The following is a 23,722-nucleotide window of genomic DNA, read 5'->3' on the forward strand; positions in this document are numbered from 1 at the left end:
AAATATTCGTTCTTATCGTGATCAACTGTATATTACTGCTAGTTTTTAAATAAGGGACATTGACCTAAACTCCTGGATAAACTCATTTCTTTACACCATATCTTATTACAATGCCATTAGTTGTTTTCTCAAATGAAAGTACTTCGAATTTAATTATTAAGTTTTTCTTATAGCTATTATTTATTTAATTTCCAGGTCAATCTTCTTGATGGAAAGAGAAGTCTTACTATTAATATTGTCCTAAAACAATTTCGTTGGTAAGTATTTTTGTGGGATTTTTCCCATATTCACTTCTTTAAGAAGACTCGTCTTTTAATGTAATTATAATAAAAGTTCTCGAAAATCCATTAAAAATTTCACCTAAACAAATTCTAATCATTCTTGGTATTTGTTAATTTTATGGAAATAATCAAAGAAAAACAGTTATGATGGTAAAAAAAGAAAAGAAAAGATTTTCTCAAATTCTCCAGAACGGAAACGTAGAAGAAAATGGATACAAACATTAAGTGGTCTGAACTCTTGCAGAAATTTAAATAACTTTGCTGCCAATATATTAGACTGGAGAGCTATTATTCTTAATCGCCTCAACACTCCTTAGGCGAAGGGAGGATGACAATGTTAAATAGAAGTTTGGGTTGTTTAATAAAGCATTGCTTGCGTTTAATGTCTGAAGTTAGAAAATGGAAAGTCAACGTTTGAACACTGATTGTTCTATTGGAAAGAAAGCTTTTATATTTTTTTATATTTTTTATTTATTTATTTTCATATGAAATACGGTAATACTTTATGTCCGATTCCTTTATTCTGTCAGGGCAGTGGGTGGAAAGAAATGTCTGGTTGAATTTTTGCATAAATCCAGAAACTTAAAACAACAACAAAAAAAAAAAAAAAAACCAGACGAATTTTATATACAGCTATTAGAGGATAATACTACTGTAGATACTTATACTATATAACCATATCATCTCTTGATTCTGAATGCAGGTCGAAAATGATGGCGGCTTGCGTGTTAGTATTTCGTGTATTATTGATGGTGAATTGTGAATTTGATTGATATTTTTTTTTGGCGTTTTTATGCTTATTCATTAGTAATAGTAGTTAATTGCTTGCTACCATAAACAGACACTTTATTTTTCCATAGTGATTTATCCAGGTAAGTCAATTAAAATTAAAAGGACTATACGCTAGGCCTACTGCCGCTAGTATCGCCATTGTTTCATATCTTGTAATCATAAGCAACTGTCTATTTGCTATCGTGACAGGCAAGGCATGTCCTGCCCCACAGAACAGACTTTAGGATCTATCATGGAGGCACCATATGAAGAACTAAATTTCAAAGAACTCCTGGCTATTTTCAAGCATGTAGGAAATCTACTGCACACTAAATGGCAAGGTAAAGTCGTAATTCATCAAATAGAAGAGGTTGATTCAGATGATCCTCAACTCTCTGAATTTCTTCCCAGTATCCATCAAGATAGCACTAGCGTAATAGAAACAACTGCTGATGACAGTTCCATTGCAGATCACAGCGATTATCAAGAGGTTCGCGCTCTCAAGAAACGCAAAACTGCAGCCTCTGAACCACACAAAGCGGATCGAATGGAAGAAGACGCTCCTGACCCGGACTCTCCTACTTCCTCAAGAGAAAAGATACCTCCGATTATTCTGCGAGAAAAGAAAAAATGGATATCCCTAAGGACTATGATGTCCAATTTAAAGATTTCATACAGTCAAGCAAAGAATGTCTCAGAAGGTATTAAAATACAGCCCTGCTCAGTGATAGATTATCGAAGGTTGACTGGTGAATTGGATGCCAAAGGTATACAGTATCACACCTTTTCACTAGGATCAGAAAGAAACCTCAAGGTAGTAATCAGAGGTGTCTCGGAAGACGTATCCATAGAAGAAGTGGTTGCGGATCTCCTCCACCAAAACCTACCACCCGTTAAGGTCAGTCGAATGACCAAAAAAAGACAATACTCCAATGCCACTGGTTCTAATTGAGATCAGTCAAGCTTATAAGCACATACATGATCTGACATCCATCTGTGGTCTAAAAATTACTATAGAACCACTAAGAAAAAGAGCTTCAACAGGGCAGTGCCACAGATGTCAAAAATTTGGCCATGCCCAGATGTGCAGGGCTGAATTCAGATGTCTAAAATGTGGGGTCGCCCACCCAACAAATACATGCACTAAACCAAAATCTACCCCGGCTAAATGTGCCAATTGTGGCGGTCCTCACACTGCCAATTACAAAGGATGCACTCACAGTCCAAGAAATAGAAAATCAGAAGCAGAAACATTTTCTTCCTCAATCAGCACACCTATGTCAGAGACTACGTCACAGTCTCCTGAAGTTCAATATAAAAGGTCAGACGCCCTTCAGAAGAAGTCAGGTTCCCAAAAGAGTAATTCCGCAACAACAATCTAGGACATATGCGGATGTAACTCGTCCTAAACAGTCATCCTGTGAACAGACAACACCACACACACACAAATCTGGCAGCTATCATTACCTCTTCTCTCGCAAATATGCTGTTGGATTTTAGCAGATCCAACCCTTCACAAAGTTCTACTAACAGATTTCTAAAGGACACACAAGCCATTATTTCAGCGCTCACTAATGAACAGTAACAAAGTAAAACTAGAATCTCTAGAGATCATTGCGTGGAACGCGAACGGCCTGAGGAGTAAGATTTTAGAACTTCAAAATTTTATCCAAAGACATCAGCCAGATGTCCTTTTACTAAATGAGACGCACTTAAGACCTTCAGACAACCCAAAATTTGTGGATACCAACTGTGCAGAGCTGATAGACTATCCCACAGAGGAGGAGGCACGGCAATTTTCATTAAAAATTTCATCTCTCATCACTCCATAAACATCCCTCCTACCACTAACCTCGAGGTCACCGGCATTGAGATTCTCACGAGTTCTGTCGGCAAATTAAAAATCTTCGCAGCATATCATCCTCCACATAAATCATTACTGTTCTAGGATTTGAATGCCTTATTCGATACCGGAGAGCCTATCATTGTGGCAGGTGATTTAAATGCCAAGCATTCAACCTGGAATAGCCATTCCACCAACAAAAATGGACAGATACTACAAAACTATGCTGGTTTCAACAACCTTCTTGTAATAGGTCCCGCTGATCCCACCCATCACAACACTTATGGTCGGGCTGATGTGTTGGACATAGCCATATTGCAGCACATCAGACTCCAATACAATTTAATGACGATTAACGATCTGTCATCAGACCATAACCCAATACGATTAAAATTAGGAAACCTTGAAAAATTATCCCCCCCCCTCACTCATTCATTCCTTGGGAAAGGCTCTCCAAGGTACTTCCAAAATATATTGGTCCTGTTCCCATCATTAAATCAAAAGAGGAAATTGAAATAGCTGTTAAAAATTTAACAGAACAGATTAAAGCAGCCTATGCAGCAGTTACTACCCCTGCAACTACCCGCAAGTCCAACCACTTGCCAGAAGATATTATGAATCTGATTAGAGAAAAAAAATAAGGCAAGAAAAAGATATCACAACACCAGGGCGCCGCAAGACAAACGGATCTTGAACAGGTTCAACTCTGTAGTGAGAGATGCCCTTGCAGCCTATAGAACTCAACTCTGGGAAGAAAAATTAACCTCCATCTCTACTGATAATCACTCCATATGGAATCTCATCCGAAAGATTAAAAACAGAAATAAACCTCTTTCCCCCCTCCAAACAGATTCACGTCTCATCCACACTGATACTGATAAAGCTGAAGCAGTAGCAAATCATCTTGAAAAACAATGTAAACCTGCATATGATCACCTCGATTTTAACCATATATACAAGATCCACCGTAATGTCAGATATTCACTCAATTCTTCTTTCACATATTCCACTCAAATTGCACCCACCTCACTTGCTGAAATATATGATATTATTAAGAAGTTCAAGAACAAAAAGGCTCCTGGACTCGATGGTATCTCTAACAAAGTAATAAAGCTTCTACCACGTAGAGCTATTGTCCATCTGACAAATATAATTAACTCCATCCTTCACTACAAATATTTCCCTTCCTACTGGAAACTGGCGGACATAATACCGATCCATAAACCTGCAAAAGATCCCAGATTGCCTCAAAATTACAGACCAATCAGCCTCATCTCTAATCTCGGCAAAATTGCCGAGAAGGTAATTCTTACCAGATTTCAAGATTCAGTACTCCGATTAAATATCCTGCCCGAGGAGCAGTTTGGCTTCCGACAGTCGCATAGCACCACGCAGCAAATACACAGATTGATGGAACACATCATCACGGGTTTTAGCTGGCGTCAAATGCACTGGGGCTGTTTTCCTTGACATAGCCAGTGCATTTGACAAGGTTTGGCATTATGGTTTGCTATACAAACTGATATCATCTGGTGTACCAATAGGAATCATTCATCTTATAAAGGCATACCTCTACAATAGGCGCATGCAAGTCAGGATGTGTGGGGTAGTCTCGACACAAAAACGCATCTTGGCTAGAGTTCCACAAGGATCCTTACTAGCACGAATCATATTCTCCTTATACTTGTATGATATACCACACAACCCATTATCTTCAATTAAAGCCCTATACTCTGATGATACAGCGATATTGGCCAGATCTTTAAAGCCTCACCTAGCCATCAAGAAACTGCAAGAAAACCTACTGCTAATCGAACAATATTTTTCCAAATGGCGACTCCAAGTGAATCCCCTGAAGAGCTTAGCCGTCCTATTCTCCAGAAGATCACTGCTTCCTAAAGAAGATATTCTCCTTTTCAACACTAAAATTCCGTGGAAAAATGAGATCAAATATCTTGGTGTAATACTGGACAGAAAACTGACTTTCAGCTCCCATATCAAGACTTTCTGTGCAAACACATCAAAATCCATAGCCCAGCTCTATCCGCTAATTAACAGAAACAGTAAGCTGAGCACCAGAATCAAACTTCTCATATACAAACTGATGGTTCGTCCAATACTCACCTACGCTTCACCAGCCTGGAGTCATACTTCAAATTCTAATATTCTCAAATTACAACGTATCTAGAATAAATGTCTCAGAATGATTCTGGGCGTCTCATGGTTCATCCGAACTGTCCAGCTACATCGGGACACAATGTCCCTTATATTTACACTTTCATGCAGACTACAGCAATCAAATTCTTCTCAAAAGCATCTGTGCACCCTAACAAACTGATCCAACTGGTTGCAGATTATGACGCAATGGATTATTTCAAACATAAAAGACCTAAAGCCATCCTAAACTTCAACATTGCCCACTCATAGTGAGCAATTAGCTCATAAACTTTCTCTACTCACAGTTTCTCTCAAGATAGCCGGTAATATGAAAAGCTTTTGCTTCACCCCTTATGTCAGTAAAGTTGATAGTTGATAGTTAATATTCTGAATTGAATGCAGTTTTTCCCAATGTTGAGTCTAAATGATAATACCATTTGAAAATTGTATGCTAAATACTGAACCAGTCCTACATTTTTGCAAGTTTCTCATCAACGGTTTCCACTCGGATGAGTCGTCAAGGCATCGAAGAAATAAAAGTCAGTTGGAACTACACCCGAACATTGGGCTAAGTGTGGTATGATTGTCCAACCAAATTGTTAATTCTAAATTTTATGCTGTCTAGCAGTATTGTGATGTAAGGTTATACATGTGATGATTTTCGGGTTAAGCTTTTTTTTTTTTCTTTTTCTTTTTTTTTTTTCAAACTGTAGTAATACTCATTCTTGTTGACGGTCTCATTAGATTTAAAAACCTCTCAAATAACGTCCCCCCCTCTCTCTTGAAAAATGTCGCTTAGAGTTATTTTTTTAATCCTCTTCTTCTTTTGTGTGGGAGATTATGGTTTCATTCTTGATACTTTTGAAAAGCGAAGAGAACTCCTTTACCTTATGCGGACATCATTTGGACCGACCACTGTCAAAACTATGAAAAAAAATTTTTTTTTCATTTCAACCGGTTAAAATATTAAAGATCTTAGATACAAATTCAATGAGATTTCATAATGCAACAGTTATTATTCTTTTTATACTGTATAAAGATCTACTGTAATATACTAAACATTTGTCTCTTAGCTACTAGGGAATCAGCTGGCTTTTAGAACCTCGAAGTTCTTGAAATTAGAAATTAAACAGTATCTGATTGACAACTATTTATAAATGTTTTCACTCGTCTATCTTAATATTCTTATACAATTTTTTGTTTTTCCAATACATATTTTATAAAATTCAGACAGTAAACAACCAAAGTTATTGTCTTTCCCAACAATAATCTGAAATCTCTGATTTTCTTTAGTCTTAAGGAAGTCATGTACTGATTCGTTCTGTATTTCACACCTCAGTAATCATTTGATACTTTCCCTCCTTGCAACAATTACCTGCAAGAAAGAAGAGGTCGCTGCAATGCGACGAAGAAAGGTCAAATTTTCTAGTCACAACTACCTGACTAAGTAAAATGATATTAAACAAAAGACTCTTCACAGCCGAACCTTCTTGAAAGTCATTGGACTTCTTAAAAGAAAAGTGAGAGCCTTCGAGTTCAGTGAACCATCTGCTGTAAAGAATTGTATTGAATATCATGCGGCTATTATTCCGCTGTAACAGGATCGTTCAGGTGAAACCTTCTTCGAGCAGATAACTTGATCTTTATTATAAGAACTGCTAGTAGTAAGTTAAAATCAATTCGGAATAATGGGTACTGAGGAGGAATGTGCACGCTCTATTTCTAAGTTTAGAGTTTTCAATAAAGAAAGCATTCATTTAATTGAACTCATTTTCACTCAAATCTCAGGAAGTTTTAAGTTTAAAGAAATTATTTATTTCCCGTTGATCTGAGTTTATTTAGTGGACAAAGTTTTTCTTATGATACAGATTTTCTACTTTGTATCATTGTAAACAAGTTACATAAGAAAAACCTCATGGGATCCTTAATGCTAGGAGTATGCAAAAATAATCTGAATCAAATTAATTAATTAAACTTTATTATATCTTATTATAACATTATAATAGCTTCTGATTGTTTATAATCCTCTCCCCACTCTTCCACTTATCATAAATAAATTAAGAAATTACTGAAAACCATTACTCAACCTTCAGCTTCGATTATATTTATTTTTCTAATTAGTTATCCACCAAATATCATTAATAATTTTCAAATTATTTTCTCTAGTTTTTACATCTATTATTTTATACGTTAATCCAACTCTAAGAATTTCAATTGCAAATCTTTTTTTAATTTCATTGGCCCAGTAGTTGATGTACTCGCTCTCACAAACAACAGACTATGGATTCGAATCTTGTATGGTTGTCAGCAATGTTCCCTATAAGCTGTGCCCCTGTCCCCTCGCGCACGCGCGCGCGCACGCACGCACGCACGCACGCACACACACACACACACACACACACACACACACACACACACACACACACACACACACACACACACACACACACACACACACACCGGTCAAAAAGGAAGTGCACACACCTAGTAATTGCGCGTACAATATTTTTAATTTATAGTCAATAATTTTTGAACTTACTATGAAAATGTAATGCGCGCAGGCTATTGCACAAATTGAATCTGAGACTGGAAACTTGCCTGCATGGGATGGCAACAATTAGATGGAACATTGGATGTCAGTGTTTTCATAGGATAGACGGTTTTCATTACCCATCTGAAACCATTACTCTTTATATTAGAGAATCTGAAGTGGCTTGAAAAAAGGTCCAGATTTGGTCTCTACGGCAAGGTTTCCAGATCATCTAATCTTTAACTCGCAGGACCCACGTGAGATAGATTTACATCCTTTAATGGGTGTGGGATTCCCATAAAGAAAATAATAATAATAAAATTATTAAAATTCTTCAGAGGTTTTTTAAATGAATAGTAGTTGATTTTATTCTTTAAATGAGCATATAAAAATTATTTTTAAACCTAAAAATTTTATCACATATCAAAATATCACTTGTGCCTTACTACAGTCCCCGAGATCTAACTTTTGTCTGTATGCATAGTTTATATAAAGATTCTTTAAGTTATCATTTGGGAAGGGGGGGGGGGGGAAGCAGTAATAAATTGTAATACTATGTAGTGGTTTCACTAAGATGACCTAATGAAGATGAGCCTCCATAGCTCAGTCAGTATAGGCGAAGCCCTTCCGTCGGAAAGTCCTGGGTTCGAATCCTGTCCATGACGCGAGGAACCTTTATCTGGTCTCTTTCAACTAAAGGTGAGTTAGCCGGTCTCATCTCTCACCGCAGGTGGGAGATGAGACCGGTGTTTTGTCCCTCACCACAGGCAAACCGGCCCGTGAAAACACACACACACACGTATCTAGAGTAATAAAATACATACTTAATCCCTCACTAGGGGGGGTTCAACCTGTCCTATTATTTATTTATTCGTGTGGGGAACCCCACACGAATAAATAAAAAAACCTAGTGAAGACAGCGTGATGTAATAATATGTACTAAACATGTATTACACTTCCTCTTCTATACTGAATAGTGTCCATGATTTTCTCTATAATTCTTGTAAATAGTAGTATTCATTCACTACATAAAATGCTTAATAAAAATTTTCACAATTTCTATAAATTTCATTTTTAACTTTAATGTTTATTTCTATATTTAAAAATATTTTTGAATAACTTTAATGTTCAAAAGTATTATTTAAAATTTTGACACACTATTTTTTAATTATTTGCATAAATTTATATCTATCTGAGACGAACTTAAAAAAATTTAATGACTAAAGGACAATAGGATTATGCCCATGGTAACGGAGGACAATGCTGTAGCCAATGAAGTTTTAACTGAGGCTCGGCTATTGCAGTTACCCAGCCATGACTAGAGTTTTTAGCTCACATCCACACATTTTTTTCAATCAGATGAAGGGATAAAGAGTCAAGGACTCAGTCCATCTCCCCCCCCCCAAAAAAAAATATTAATATAATATCAACGGAGCTAGATTGAACAAAGTCATTGAGTGGGTCAAATCTTTTATGATTAATAGGACACATTCGTGAAAATTATGCTTTCAGCTGCAGAGCATTATACGAGTACCACTTAAAATCTACTACGCTGTGGTAGATTTTAGCATAATGCATAATATATATATATATATATATATATATATATATATATATAAAGTTTGTGACACCTGTTATGTAGTAAAATATCGAAGTTTTTGATATGCTATGAGCATTCTGCAGCAAGTTTTAAATGCCAGTAAAATTATAAGCGAATTGCAACAAGGATTTGTTAGATGGTAGGTCCTGCTTATCAAACTTAGTTATAATAACTAACAATAGTGTTGATAAGGGATTAGATACAGGAAATAGTTTCGATATCACATATATTTGGATTTTAGTAAGACATTTGACATAATGAAAAATTTTATCAACCGATATTCTATAACTCCCTCTCAAACGTTTAGATCTCTATCATATCACCCCTGTTTCTACTGTCTAGTAATGTCTGCGACCCCTATATTTCCAATCTAACTTCGTAATCTCCCCTCCATAACCTCGATATCATCTTCGTAAATCTTATTCACACCCCTTTCCACTGCTTTTTTATCCCCTCTGTATCCAGGAGATCAAATCATAGCACAGTAGTCCAAGTGCGGTCGTATCGGGGTATTGTAGAGGCAGATAAGGAGGATGGTTAAGGGAGATAAGATAATAGAGAGGTATTTGAATGGGCTACGGAAATTAGTGAAGTTCCTCCGAACCCATTATTGGGTCAACTGTTGTTCTTAATTTTTATTATGATATTGATAATGGAATTAAAAGCATAATGTATAAATTTGCAGATGATACTAAAGTGTCAGTTACAAAGAGTAGTTAGCAACGAAGATCACAGATAGGCTTACGTTGGATATTTCTTTGGTCTGAGGAATGACAATTAATATTTAACAGCTTGAAGTGCAAAGTAAGGAATGACAATTAATATTAAACAGCTTGAAGTGCAAAGTCCTTCATCGGGATATCAAAAATCCAAGTATAAGACAAATATATGAAAATTATTTAGGAATAATAGCGGAATCTAACTGCAACTGGGATTATTTCATTAATTTATAGACGCAGTAATTATTCCCATAAACAAAATAATGGTTAAACCTCATTTAGAGTACTGTATTCAAGTTTGAAGAAGATATGGAGGAGAGTGACCAGATTTATATCTGCAATGAGTGGCAACCAAAGACTACTTTTGTCTGTTGCAAATCATAGAGACAAGGTGAATAAGAAGCGATTTGACTGTGAAGCGGTTGATGGGATAAACAACTTGAATAATGGAAGATATTTTTATATTTTCTCAAGAATCGAGTACCAGGGAGGGTGGACAATTTTAAACTAATAAATACTTGTTCTAGGTTAAATTTAAGTTGCTGTAGTGAAAGAGTAGTCAACCGTTGGAATAAAATTCGGAAAACATTTTAATATCGGATACTTGACGGAAATTTAGAGCCGCTAGGGAAGTAAAAGAATTAATTTAGTATAACCAGTAGTTTATTCTTAGGTACGATAGTTTTATTGGATATGGTTTTGTTTACTCAGTCTTGTGTTAAAAATGTTTAATGCAGGCTTAATGGTTTTTGCCGGTTTCTTTTCAGTCTGTTTTTTAGTTTCCGCTATCATAAAATATGTAGAAATCACGTCGTAGTTCATATAAGTTACTGTACTCGTAATAACACCAAATCAAATTCCATCTTATTAAGATTTATTTATTTATTTGAGGAAATAGATAATTCGCGTGCTGCTTTTATTATGAGGAGCCCACAGTGTTCTCCAGGATGGAATAAGATTACACCCTTCTGCGAGAAGTAAAATTAGGAAAAAAAGCAACCTCACAAACATAGCATTCCTTAACTGGTCTTCAGATAGATAGTGTAATGTAGAGAAGAGTTCGGATGCATCAGAATCTCTATTTCATTCCTGAAACGAATTTCGCTCATTCAGAGTGAAGAAGTCAAGATTCAACACAACGGACTCGTGTGATTCCAAAATACACTCACTTTAATTTTCTCTACAATTAAAAGTTTGGTGCTACTCCTAAACTAACTTGCTCTTAATATTACGTAGAATTATTTTAAAGTATTAACAGTACTCTAAATTATTGATAAAATGGAGACTTATGGATGGCAGTAGACCAAGGAAGAGATGGCTAGATAAAAGCTGAAAATAGAATGGAATGGAGAAAATCTGGGGAGACCTCGTCCATCAGTGGATCGATCTATATTGAAGAAGAGGGATAGTACTCTCGGATTTTTGGTTTGTTGAATATGTTAATTTTATAAGTCAATTAATATGAAAGTATTAACTGAAAAAATACACTATTTTCAAGTGAGTCACTGATGGCCTCAGTCATTGAGTGGCAAAATAAATCGACAGCTAAACAACAGTTGGACTGCACATTTTAATCAAGATGAGATGATGAAGACAGCCATACACTCTTCATCACAAAAATAAATTCAGTTATTTGCATCTCAATATGAAAGCAGTAACTGATTACCAAAACCTAATGTTGTTTACTATATCCAAATGTTATATATCCACATAATGTTTAGATATGGTAAAAACAATCTGCCTCTAAGGTTACTCCCAATTCTTCACTTCAGGAATTTTAAGTCTCGATAAGGGCATGTGCGCTATATTATCTGCATAATATCAACATAACTGAGATGAGCTTGTTGGGTAGATTTTGCAGACAACAGTTCAATTTCAATCTCAGCTTATTCACAAAGCAGCTTTCTGCAATATATATAGTAAGCAGGTTACCATGTTTCACCACTAATCCTGTCCACAGCGTTCCTGACGATAATACTTTGAAATGAATTATCCTATTCATTTGACAAACTATGCAGTAATATGACATCCCATGATACCAGATCATTTACAAACCAATGCCCTAAACATTGGTCTTCATGCTATCCTTCAATGGACGAGGACAACCTTGTCATGTTCAATACCACTAAAACACAGTCTTGTCTTTTCTCTCGCAAAAGAGATCCCAGTTTACCCTCAGTAACACACAAATTACCAGACAAGATCAGATCTCTTTGCTTGAACTAACATTTACTTACAGTCTCTCCTGACAAACACATTGCATTAATAATCTCCTCAACATCCAAGAAACTAGGCATTCTCTTTCGTCCAAAAGGATATTTTACACCCAACAAACTCCTAACTATATACAAATCCCAAATCCGTCCATGTCTAGAATACTGCTCACATGTTTGGGGTGGTGCACCTTGTAAAAATTCCCTTGAAATCTTTGATGCTCTCCAGAGGCGAGCAATTAGGCTTACTGATGATCCCTGTCTTAAAGATTAACTTCAACCTAATCTCACAGATGCAGTGTTTCATCACTGTGTCTATTCTATAGGCACTTCTATGGTCACTGCTACAGTGAGTTGACAACTATCATTCCTTCACTTTCAGTTACTACAAGAGCTGCAGCTGCTCAGCATCCTTTTATCGTGCAGCTGCAAACGAACCAAACCTGCTTCTCCTCTTCCTCTTTTATTCCGTCAACCTCCGTCTTCTGGAACAGCCTTCTTCATGAAGTATTCCCAAACAATTGCAACTTACAACTCTTCAAAAAAAAAAAAAAATCAATAAACTTCCATCTCTGTCCTCATCTACATCACACACGCGGCACTGATGTGCTTTTAGGTCTATTGATCCTTCGTATACCGTTGCTGTTGCACTCAATATTATCGACATTTTCTGTATTAGAACATTAAAATTTTGTTGTAAACTTGATTAAACGATTCTTGAATTACAATTAATTCCACTGAGATAAATTCTCTTTTACACACAGCACAACTTGCGCTAACTACTATAATGCTTGCTCTTGTCAGTTTTTTAAAAGCCCACAACAAAATTAAATACTCCCCTAAGCTTTCTTCAAGTCTCCTTGAGAGAGTTTTCAGCAGCGGTTTCAACTTATGTTTCTGAGGCACCTGAATCTTCCCAATGGAGAATATAGTTCAGGAGTTTTATATATATATATATATATATATATACGAGTATATCAGAACATAGGTTAAAACACCATTGCTGAAAACTCTATTGAAGTGTGTCTAAGACTTTGGTACTTTCTCGTTTGTAAAAGGAAAAAGAAGAGCTGCCCTTTAAGATAGCTCGATCTTAAATCGTAGCCAGCTGAGATTGGAATCGAATAACATGTCGAACAGCATCTTCCCCTGAATTACTATTTAACAAACGTGACAGTTTGAAAGGAAAGCCTTTTATTGAAATATTTTTGCATAAAGTGTGTAAAGTATCATTCGATGTTTAAAAATAATAAAATAAGTTAATATAAAATAAATAGAAATAAGGCTTTTGGTGTTATCTGTATTTTAAGATGAATAACAAATAAAAACAAGATTCAAAAATAGAAATACCTGCTGATCAAACGATATTTCTGTGATGCAGTTAATTCCACATTTAGTCACGATAAACATGTTTTGGTTGCAAATATTTCCTTGAACGATGTAATTTAGGGAAGCTTATTGTATTTCTCTTCTATTTCGTGTGCTAATTATATCTCGTACCACAGGCTATGACTCATTTGCTTTCTTCCTATACCGAAATAAAACCGAAAATGGAACAAGAAGGGTTCATGCTTGTAATAAAAGCGAATGTTCAAACCAAGGAAATGAACTGTTTTTGAGGTATTCCATAAAAGGCTGTCTCTTATTGAGTTGCGAAGGTTAAGAGACAGTCCTGGTGAGGGTAAGGAGGTTACGCGGTCAACCCCGAGAGATGAACGGACAAAGCAGAGACAAGAAAAGGTGCGCGGAGACGAAAGGGTGGGATATAGTGTTTGTGTGTCAGGACGGCTGACCTCATCTATGAACGTTAACGACAGCTCCACAGCAACCAACTGCTGACCGTTTGCTTGGTGAGTGTGAGAAGTATAATCAGTAATGTGGGCTAACTGATACGGTGCGCACACGGACTGTCTCTTAGGATAGAGTTTAATCTAATATATTTTTCCCGTGACCAGAGGATGAGTTATAGCTGCTCCTTTATTGCTGCACTTATTCTGTTCTGTTCAACTGTATTGTGAATATCTAAGTGTTTTGTTTAGTAACTTAAAGTTATTCTTTTCGTAATGGAGGCTTTGAATTCCTTTAGTTCTCACGAAGAAATCATTCGGATACTGCGAGAGGGAAGACACGAAGAAGTAGGTGCCGAGAGACTCCAAGAACTGCTCAAGTATCTTCCCCAGACAGATGAGGTAAGAACATGACACGCCACGTTATGAAATTTAACAAGAGATGCGTTCTTTAACATCTCTAGTCATGTTTTTAAGTTTTACAAGATCGAATCAATTTTCAATTAATATTTTGTATGTAAACTTAAGCAAAGATAAACTGATCTAATTCATATGCCATCTTTATAAACAATGTATGTTTGAACTGCAGAATGTTTATTATTAATTTCGAATTAAAATGTTCATTGTGAAACCTCAGTAGTGAAGTCGAAAAAAAAGTTTGTTCCTGCTTGGCTGGAAAGACATGAGTCTGAATCCCGTCTGGGAATATTTATACGCGTTTTTCAATGGAAAGTGAATTGGCCAGTCTCATAGAGACATCACAAGGTTTTCCTCTAGGAAATTTTGTCCCTCAAAATATAACTCGCCGCTGAACAAACGCATCGAAAGACACAGAGGATGAGAATAGAATCAACTATCTATCATAATATAAATTAAATTTAGGAAAAGTCAATAGCTTAACTGTGGCAGGTCATTTTACCTAATATGCAGAAATAGAAGATGGAATATTCATTGGTACAATAATAATAATAATAATCTCATTCCGACAAATTAACAGTAAGGCCCACACAAGATGCATACAAATGAATACTAATTAGGATTAAGATTATCGCTTTTTTTTTTTTTATTAGCACGTTGGTAATGCACTCAACCTTAGAGATGGTCACTGATGGAGAGCAGCTGCCTACTAATTTTCAAAAAAAAAAAAAAAAAAAAAGCCATTTACTTGCTTTGGGGAATAAAAAGACATCGAAGGATGCTTTTTTTTTTTAATGACCCAATTTAAATGGAATCACTTTTAACCAGTTTTAATTCTCCTAACACTTTTATTTATTTACCGTATATGTCGGTGTATAAGACGATATTGGAAGTTTAAAAAGAATACTTTGCTGAAACAAGGAGTCGTCTTTTATATCGGGTATGAAATCTGAACCTTTGAATCCGACGATGTGAACATCGTCATGCGATCATCTAGCTCTTACTGTGTAGCGGTGTTACGTTAAACTTATGCACTATGTTTTAATGATGGGAAAAACCAAGAACATGATCGATATGATTATGATTAAAAAAAGATGGATAACATCAGTTCAGCAGTGTCGAACTTTTGAAGGTGCGGATATACACCTTGCTGCGTCTGAATGATCTCGACTAACTCACAGTCAGTTAAAAAAATACTTATAAAGGACTTTGAAACTCGTGTCATCCTGACGAAATTCGAACACTGGAATTCTAATGAAAGGACGTGTCACTGTTGTTCTTCACCGAGACATGAAAGTGTTTAAAATATCCGTTGCTGTTTTTTGAAGAAGCTTACTTTGGATACTAAGAGCCTTTTTACTATTTTTTTTTGTAATAACAATAGTACTTAGTTCACACACACACACACGCACGCACGCACGCACGCACGCACGCACGCACGCACGCACATTAGGATATGGTATTCTTTAGTGCCATTGTATCTACTCTTCTAGTATTACCTAAATGGCAATGTAAAGACGCCTTCCTTTATTACACTACAGCGAATATTCAGAGGCATTGCAAAGAATATTATAATCCATAACAAAAGAAAGAAATCTCTTTAGACAGTAAAATAGTTTTGTATGAGACAGATGATGTTAAACTTCCATTTTCCTCTGACAACAATAAGTTCTGTTCTGAATCAACCAAGAGACGGAGCAGTCCGTCATGTTTGTATTCAGCAGCGCAATAGCATTACTCAGACTGTTACATCATCAAGAACGAAGCATACACCTATGCTGTATACTATTCTATATATATAACAAAGTATATAAAAATTAATAAATCTTCTAACGTGTTTTCATAGAGTCTACGCGTAGTTCAAATCAGACAGCAGACTATGCAGATTGGTTGCCTTAATCTCGTCTCATCTTTTCCTTACGTATTAGACTTTCAGTAGTTTATCACGGTCTAGTAACTTGGCCTAATAAATGTTACATTTTTCATTGTACGTTCAATATAAGCCAGATTCGCGCATTTATTATTGTTATGTGTTAACTCTTAATAAGTAACAGTTATCTGTTACTTTCAGCTCATCATTTTCTTTTCTGATTTGTGTTACGAGACACAAACACTTTTGATGAAGTAGATTTAAGAGAACCTGATTACTGACCACCATTCTTCATTTATTTTATGCGCACTGTCCAGAAGAAGAAAAAAAATAGAACAAAAAGAGAAGCTGCTGGGATGTTGCAACAATGTGAAACCACTACCACTTTGCTAATCGGTGGGTTGAAAAAGTACCTATTCGGACTCAAGAGCAATTTTCTAGGATTATCTCATCCTTAACCCCTCCATGATACTGATACGCTATACATTAACAATTTTTCATAGGTGAGGTGGGTTGTCATGGAAAAAAAACGAAAAAGAAAGAAACAGAAAGCCTGGTAGTATTCTGAAGAGTGAGAAATGCATAGATATTCTATGCTTATGCCAACGGTTCTCCTTCTCATATCCAAAATCTTTAGAGGCAGGTATTGAAAATAAGATCAGAAAAAAGTTATTTGCTTTCTTAACTAAATAAGATGGAACCGGACTCTGGTGTTATGGAGCATTGTTATAAACTTAAAATCCTGGAATAGCTTCACATTTGGAGAATTTAATGAAATTTATTTCAGCAAGATAAGTTGAAAATGCTTAATTTATAATCAAAACTCTATTAGTTCACACGACTTATTGAATCTCTTTTAAAATAATTTTTGTTACGTAATATCATATGTAACAAAAACCAACACTCTCATTTAGAAGCATCTATTTGCGTAACGTTATTTTTATTAACATTTTGATGTTGTTGTTTTTAATATGTTGCTGAAATTATAGATGGAAATCTACTTCCTCAACATCTACTTGTTTGTTTGTTTGTTTGTTTGTCAACAAACAAACAATCTACTTGTTTGTTTGTTGACAAACAATGTCAACAAACAAACAAGGTATTTAACTCATGATTTTACATAAGATTTTTTATGATGATATCACTTATTTTTAGAGAAAGACAATTAACTAGTCGAGGAGTCACTATTTAAAATCGATTAAATCCTGTAACCTCTGAAAATATCTGTGGCATTTTCCTTTCTATCCTGCTCTTAAAAGATCGCTTCCAAAAATGTCGAAAATCTCAGAATGATTTTCTAAGCAACGGCAAAAATGACCTTTATTCCGAATTAGGATAAAGATTGAAATGTAATTTGTAGAGAAGACCGCAGAGGAAGATCTCCCACCGTCTACCCACACATACTCGTATAACCACCTGATAATTTCGTGTCACGATCATTTCGTGTTTAGTGTTATTTGATAATGATAAAAAAAAGCTCCGTGAAATAGAACTCAACTTATGATATGTATTTTACTTCTTAGAAGAGAACTGTATGCTTAGTAGAGTCATAGATAAGGGAAAATATCGACAATATTGAGACAGCAATTGTCTGATATTCTGATAATTGCTCTTCCATGCTGTAATTTAGCATACAATGGTTGAGCAGTTTTTATTTACTCCTTATATCAGTGACAGCAAATATTCCATCGTGTCAATTTTCTTTGGTTTCGCAAATTTATATAAATTCTAAATCTTCATAAACAAGTATTAAGGACGTTTTGGTCACACCAATGCCAATCGTTTAGAATCTTAGAAACTTAGTGTCTAAAATGCAATTTGCAATTTGGTTCATAAGCTTAATAATAACTCGACTTTTTCTTAATTATAGTTCCGGTTTTTTTTTTTTTTTTTTCACCTCTGCAAACCGTCAGCTTAACTTCTGAAACAAGGATTACCATATTATTTTCGCTAAAGTCACTTTATTACTTCCTCCCTCTCATATACACACTTCAAGCAGAATTGTTTAAATAATGTTACCTGCTGTGCATATCTGAGTTATTAATATTAAGTTTTACTTATTGACACAATAGGTGGACATGCTGAGAGGATATGATGGAGACAAAAACAAGCTGGGAAATGCAGAAAAATTTGTTCTACAACTTATCGACGTACCTGAGTGAGTAGACACTATATATTCCTATTGTTTATCCTGTTTTTCCCTTTAAAAATAATAACCATTCAAGGAAGAATAAATTTTTATTTATGGCGCAGCCAGACAGGCGAATTAATGCACGCGCTAATCACATTTCAAAGAAAGTTTTGAAAATTAGCGATAGTGTAAGGAACTGGTTAACTTCGACTTCATTTATTTGTCCTAACTTGCTCTTGAGGAGGGTCAAATAGTCGAAATACTACTGTCAGATAAGCGTAATCTAAACCAAATTGTTTGTTAAAATGGCGACTAAATGGTGACAATATTGACTATTTGGAGACCGTGTCTTTTTAAGTAGCACAATACAAGGTATCCAATGCTAAAGGATTACTTTATACTTCCTTGAATAAGTTTTAATGTCAAAGAAGTCTTTTAAGGCTCTTTCTTTATAAGCAACAAAGAATTACAAGTACTCAATGCAAGATTTTGCAATCACAAATCGAGACAGTTCGGCGAAATAAAATGAAATATTTCTATAATGCTAAGTACTAAATGAGTATGCTTCTGAGAATGAGCATAATTATTATCAAGATCAAATGAAATCGGATCGATTTATTCATAGATATCTTAATGAAATGAATATTTACACAGACAAATTTAGCTGTGATTCTTATTTCCATAATCAACGTGAATGAAATTCTCCCAAATTATCAACTGCCAAAGTTATTCATTATAATTAAAATAAATCTAAAGTCCATTTTTCTCCAAAGGGAATTGATAGAACTTCTTTTTAATCCTCTTTTGGAAATCAGTAAGTAGCCAGTCTTTATCTTTGACGCGAAAGTACACAAGACAACTTCCGTCATCTCATGTTTCAAATCCCAACTTGCATAACTGTTTGTAATTGTGTGGATCTCAGGTTAAATACTCCAGTTTCCACTAGAGAAAAAAAAATTTAAAAATGTGCATATGTCAGAACTCGACTGACTCTGGACCAAGCTGGAAAACGCCCTGAAAAACTAAAATAAATAATCCTCCAGAATAATCTATAAGAGTCTTTCCTTTAACTATCTTGCTTTATGAAACATTGCCACAAGGGTCTGCAGGCATTAACATTATCAATTATATACATACACGATAATAAGTACACATCATTATCAAATGCTTCATTTTCTTGATACTTTACCCTTGATAATATCCACAACTCCAGAGAAGATGAAATATCTGAGGCTGATATTCACCTCTGATCCTACCTAGTACAAATATATTACATCCAAGCAGTATCCAAATTACTTGGTGTCCTTTTCCAATCAAAACAACTGTTAATGCTATATAAATTCCAAACCCGTCAACCTTAGAATCTTGTTCTTGCATTTGGGGGTTGTGCACTGAAGATCTTTCCTAAAATGCTTGGTGAGAACAATCCGATCAATTTAATTTAATTTATTTATTATTTTATTATTTATTTATTTATTGCTAATACTATCAATTACGAATGGTTGTTAAACCTATAGCATTAGAATTGCAGCTTAAGATTTTGAAAAATGTTGTGCTAGAGACCAAGCAATGTACTATTTTTTTTTCTTTCAAAGATACTTCAGATCTTCAATAAACAAAGTGGTGGTCTCACGCCGGGCAGTTAAAATCATCTTCTAACTAAAGATATTCAGAAACATCCATGCCCAATGACAGATTCGAACCCAATGTTGCTTGGAGAGTAGGTACGTTATCCACTTGGCCAACCAGGCGACCGGAAAAAAAGTCAAACTCATCTATAATAATATTTATTAGATTCATACGAGAAACATACAGAATGTACAACATTTCTCGACATTATAACGCACTTAGTTCGACAGGATACAAGCTTTATTTATACGGACGCAGAAGAAAGTTTCAGATGCGCGGTAAGCAAGCCACATGAATCACTCTTGTATTAATAATAAAAAAAAAAAAAGCCAACCGACAAAATACGGCGTTTCAAACTCTTTTGAGTAGCACCAAGTCCATCGGAACAGTTCCTTACTGCAATGGAGAATGCCTCCTCACTGAAAACGTCTGCAGTGCTTCTACAGTATGACTAGCAGTAATAACACTCATTTTGTGACAACGGTCCTCAGCGTTTACTTCCTCGAATTGCTGGCTCCAGCTTATCAGGCTTCATTCCACTATAACATGCACTGCTTACTTCTTCCATGATAATGTCCAAAGATTCTTGTGAAATCTATTATGTTAGGTTAGGACACTCAGTTTTTCCCAGTACAAATTGCGATTTGAACTTTGTTGATAAAGGATGTCGCTTCCATTCCAAAGTTTGTTATTTGCTTTCTGTCATAAAGAAAACATCACTCTCCGTATGGCATCGGTTCAAAAGACAAAGCATCCAAAAGTTTTATCTATGGATCGTGAGTTGTTTGAAAACCCATAACGACCAAACTTTAGGGGGAAAGCATTCTACAGATGCTTTCACTCTTTTGAGAGCAGATGCTTCACCGATCAACCTATAACTGATCTGCAGTTGATTTACCACTTCATTAATAGTCACCTTCCAACTGCCTCTTGGAAGTAAGAAGGTGACCGTTGTTCTCATAAGAACTTATTTTCATAAAGGTGCAAGCTTTTTCATTATCCTAATCAGTTGTTGATGTGGATAAGCCTGACACTTATGAATTTATGAATTCTATCGTACAGTTTCGCTACAGCAAAACATTGCCTTTGAATTTGTGCATCTGCTAAATATCCAGTTCTTAAAAATCGAATCACTGCACACTGTTTTTCTCCTTTGTTGTATGCAGTAAGCAGAGCGGTCACATTCACGAGTTTGGATAATTCAGGGTTGCATTGCTTGGGATTATAGCCGCAGCAGCTAAGGCCATGAAACCAGTGTGTGTGTGTGTGTGTGTGTGTGTGTGTGTGTGTGTGTGTGTGTGTGTGTGTGTGTGTGTGTGTGTGTGTGTGTGTGTGTGTGTTAGATCTGTAAATCAGGTTTTTCTAGTCGGTTTGCCTGTTTTTGTCGGATGACAAAATCAGTTTTAGATAATTCAGTCATTAGTCCAGGTTGAAATATTTCACCTAAATGACAATGAAGATTCAAGTTTACTGTTGCGCTTACAATCATTTCGCAGCGACTGCTACTCTCAAATAAAAAAAGAAATACCTTTATCCCTTTCTGTTTACAAAACTCTTTCAAAACTCCAATACAATCGCCTTCGCAAGACCTGCTTCCGGTACTAAGAGTCCGATCGAATAGGGGAAACAGACGACTTGAAATATAAGAAAACCATAATTGAAATTATGCTTATTATTTGTAGTCCGCGCGGTTAGCCTATTGGCTGTGCGCTTCGCAACTATATGCCTGTGGAAGGAGTGGCCTAGGTTCGGTTCCTGTCGGTGACGTGAGGAGCTGAAGGATCTGCCATAGCCAAGTTAGCCGGTCTTGGGCGTGAACAGTAGGGTTTTTTCCTCAGTTTATCCTGGGGTTTTTTCATCGCGCAAAGCAGGCAAACTGGCCTTGAGAACTCAGCACTACAGACATAGGATACACTAGGGCATAGGGCTGACCACCTTATCCTGTGAACGGTTTGAGGGCCGATGATAAATAAAAAAAAGGGAAAGGAAGATGAGATGAGAACATTTAGATTAATGTTTTTGATTTTTTTCCCCTTTTTTTTATATGACATGAAATACCTGATGTCTTGTGTCATCTGTTTACCCTAAAAAGGCTTGCTCCGAAAACCACCAACTCCAGTTTTTCGTTCCTGTAAACGAAAACTATCTGGTGAACATATGGATTTGACAGCCAATAATGTAGCACCTGATGAAATTGAGTTAATTCTAAACAACCCAACCCATCCCATCTCTTTATGACTGTATTCAAGAAATACAAGTGGAACGAAAGAAAGAATGAATGTGCTTTATTGTCAGACCTGCAACACCAAGCATACACCACCCTTTCCATGCATTTTGTAAATGGCGCGTAGTCCAAAACAAGTCTTGCTTCTTTACCGATAGTGCTTACAACCAATTATGGAAAATTAATTCTGTTATGAGATTTTTGATGCATTCACACACACACACACACACACACACACACACACACACACACACACACACACACACACACACACACACACACACACACACACACACACACACACACACACACACACCAATTAACCTACTTCTTTTGTGTGGTTCATTTCTTGTGAAAAAAAGTTACTGAATAAAAATCATTGCAATATTTTGCTAACCAATCTCCATGTTGATTTTTTTTCTCTCTCTCTTTTTTTCTTTCTTTGAATATGAGTTTTTATATAATGGTAGTTTCAGTCACTCGGTTCACCATATCCAAATTTGGACCATACACACATATTTTTAGTGGTGCGCTAACAACGGGCAACTTAAAAATCTAGTTAGTCAGCCACAAGTGAATAATAAATAGGTCGGTGCCACCTTTTAAGGTGCGCTTCTGATACGAACTTGATAGCAGTGACCCATTTGAGTAGCTTTACAGGTAGGTTGCTGGTAGTCCTATTTCGGTACCCAAATCTGCAGACAGTGACTCATAGTAGCAGATGCCTTACTGTATCTGGTCTCCTTTTATTTGCATAGTTGCTTGCTTGTGGGAGTTATTCATTTTGGTATAAATAAGAAACCGGTAAGAAATTAACTAGCTAGTTACATAATCCAACAGCTATAGCTTTTTTTTTTTTTTTTATTGCATGGAACTTTTGTATACATATATATTTCAATAGCAATTCACATTGATTAATGCGATGGCAATTCAATATTTCATCGAGATCAGATTATTTTGGCATTTTTATCAAACACATATGTGAAGAACGTGTCTCTGTTCATCTGTAATCCAAAAACAATTGACAAATTTTTTATGATTACTTTGGCGGATTCTTACTAGATTAGATTTTATTATGAAAACCAAGGTCTAGGCTACAGAGACAAACCAACTAAAGTGTTAATTAATTCCTATTGTTTTTGACAAAATATAATATGGGAACCGTTACTAAAATTCAATACAAAAAACTAAGTTGTAAACAAAGAATCCTGCTGGATTCTAATTCCAAACGTTTCTATTACGTTTCAGGATTCAAATTTATTTATTTATTCGTATGCGGTTCCCCCCCCCTCTTTCTCCCCGTCCCTTTTTTGGGGAGGAGGAGGGAGTATTTGAGCCCTGCTATTAGGGGTTAGGCATATATGACTAAATCCGTGTGTGTTCACAGGATCAGTTTGCTTGTTCTGAGGGACGAAAACCCCGAGTTTCCGGGTGAAAAAAAATCCTTTATCACCGTTTGAGACCGGCTAACTCACCTTTAATCGAAAGAGACCAGATAAAGGTTCCTCACGTCATGGACGGGAATCGAACCCAGGCCTCAAATAAGCAAG

At 35.8% G+C, this 23,722-nt stretch overlaps 1 protein-coding gene across 1 annotated transcript in view; it reads left to right on the top strand.

Annotated features, from left to right (window-relative positions):
• Positions 1-23,722, top strand: part of LOC150106680 (uncharacterized) — a 118,033-nt gene that overhangs the window by 72,519 nt on the left and 21,792 nt on the right. Inside the window, exons 8-10 of the mRNA XM_090393277.1 lie at positions 196-257; positions 14,201-14,303; positions 18,261-18,346. Of these exons, the coding sequence (XP_090249403.1) occupies positions 196-257; positions 14,201-14,303; positions 18,261-18,346 (251 nt within the window). The remainder of the gene's footprint in view (positions 1-195; positions 258-14,200; positions 14,304-18,260; positions 18,347-23,722) is intronic.

Source organism: Typopeltis vanoorti, chromosome 5 (assembly GCF_054136105.1).
Source record: "Typopeltis vanoorti isolate ZY-2024b chromosome 5, IOZ_Tvanoo_1.0, whole genome shotgun sequence".
Taxonomy (NCBI): domain Eukaryota; kingdom Metazoa; phylum Arthropoda; class Arachnida; order Uropygi; family Thelyphonidae; genus Typopeltis; species Typopeltis vanoorti.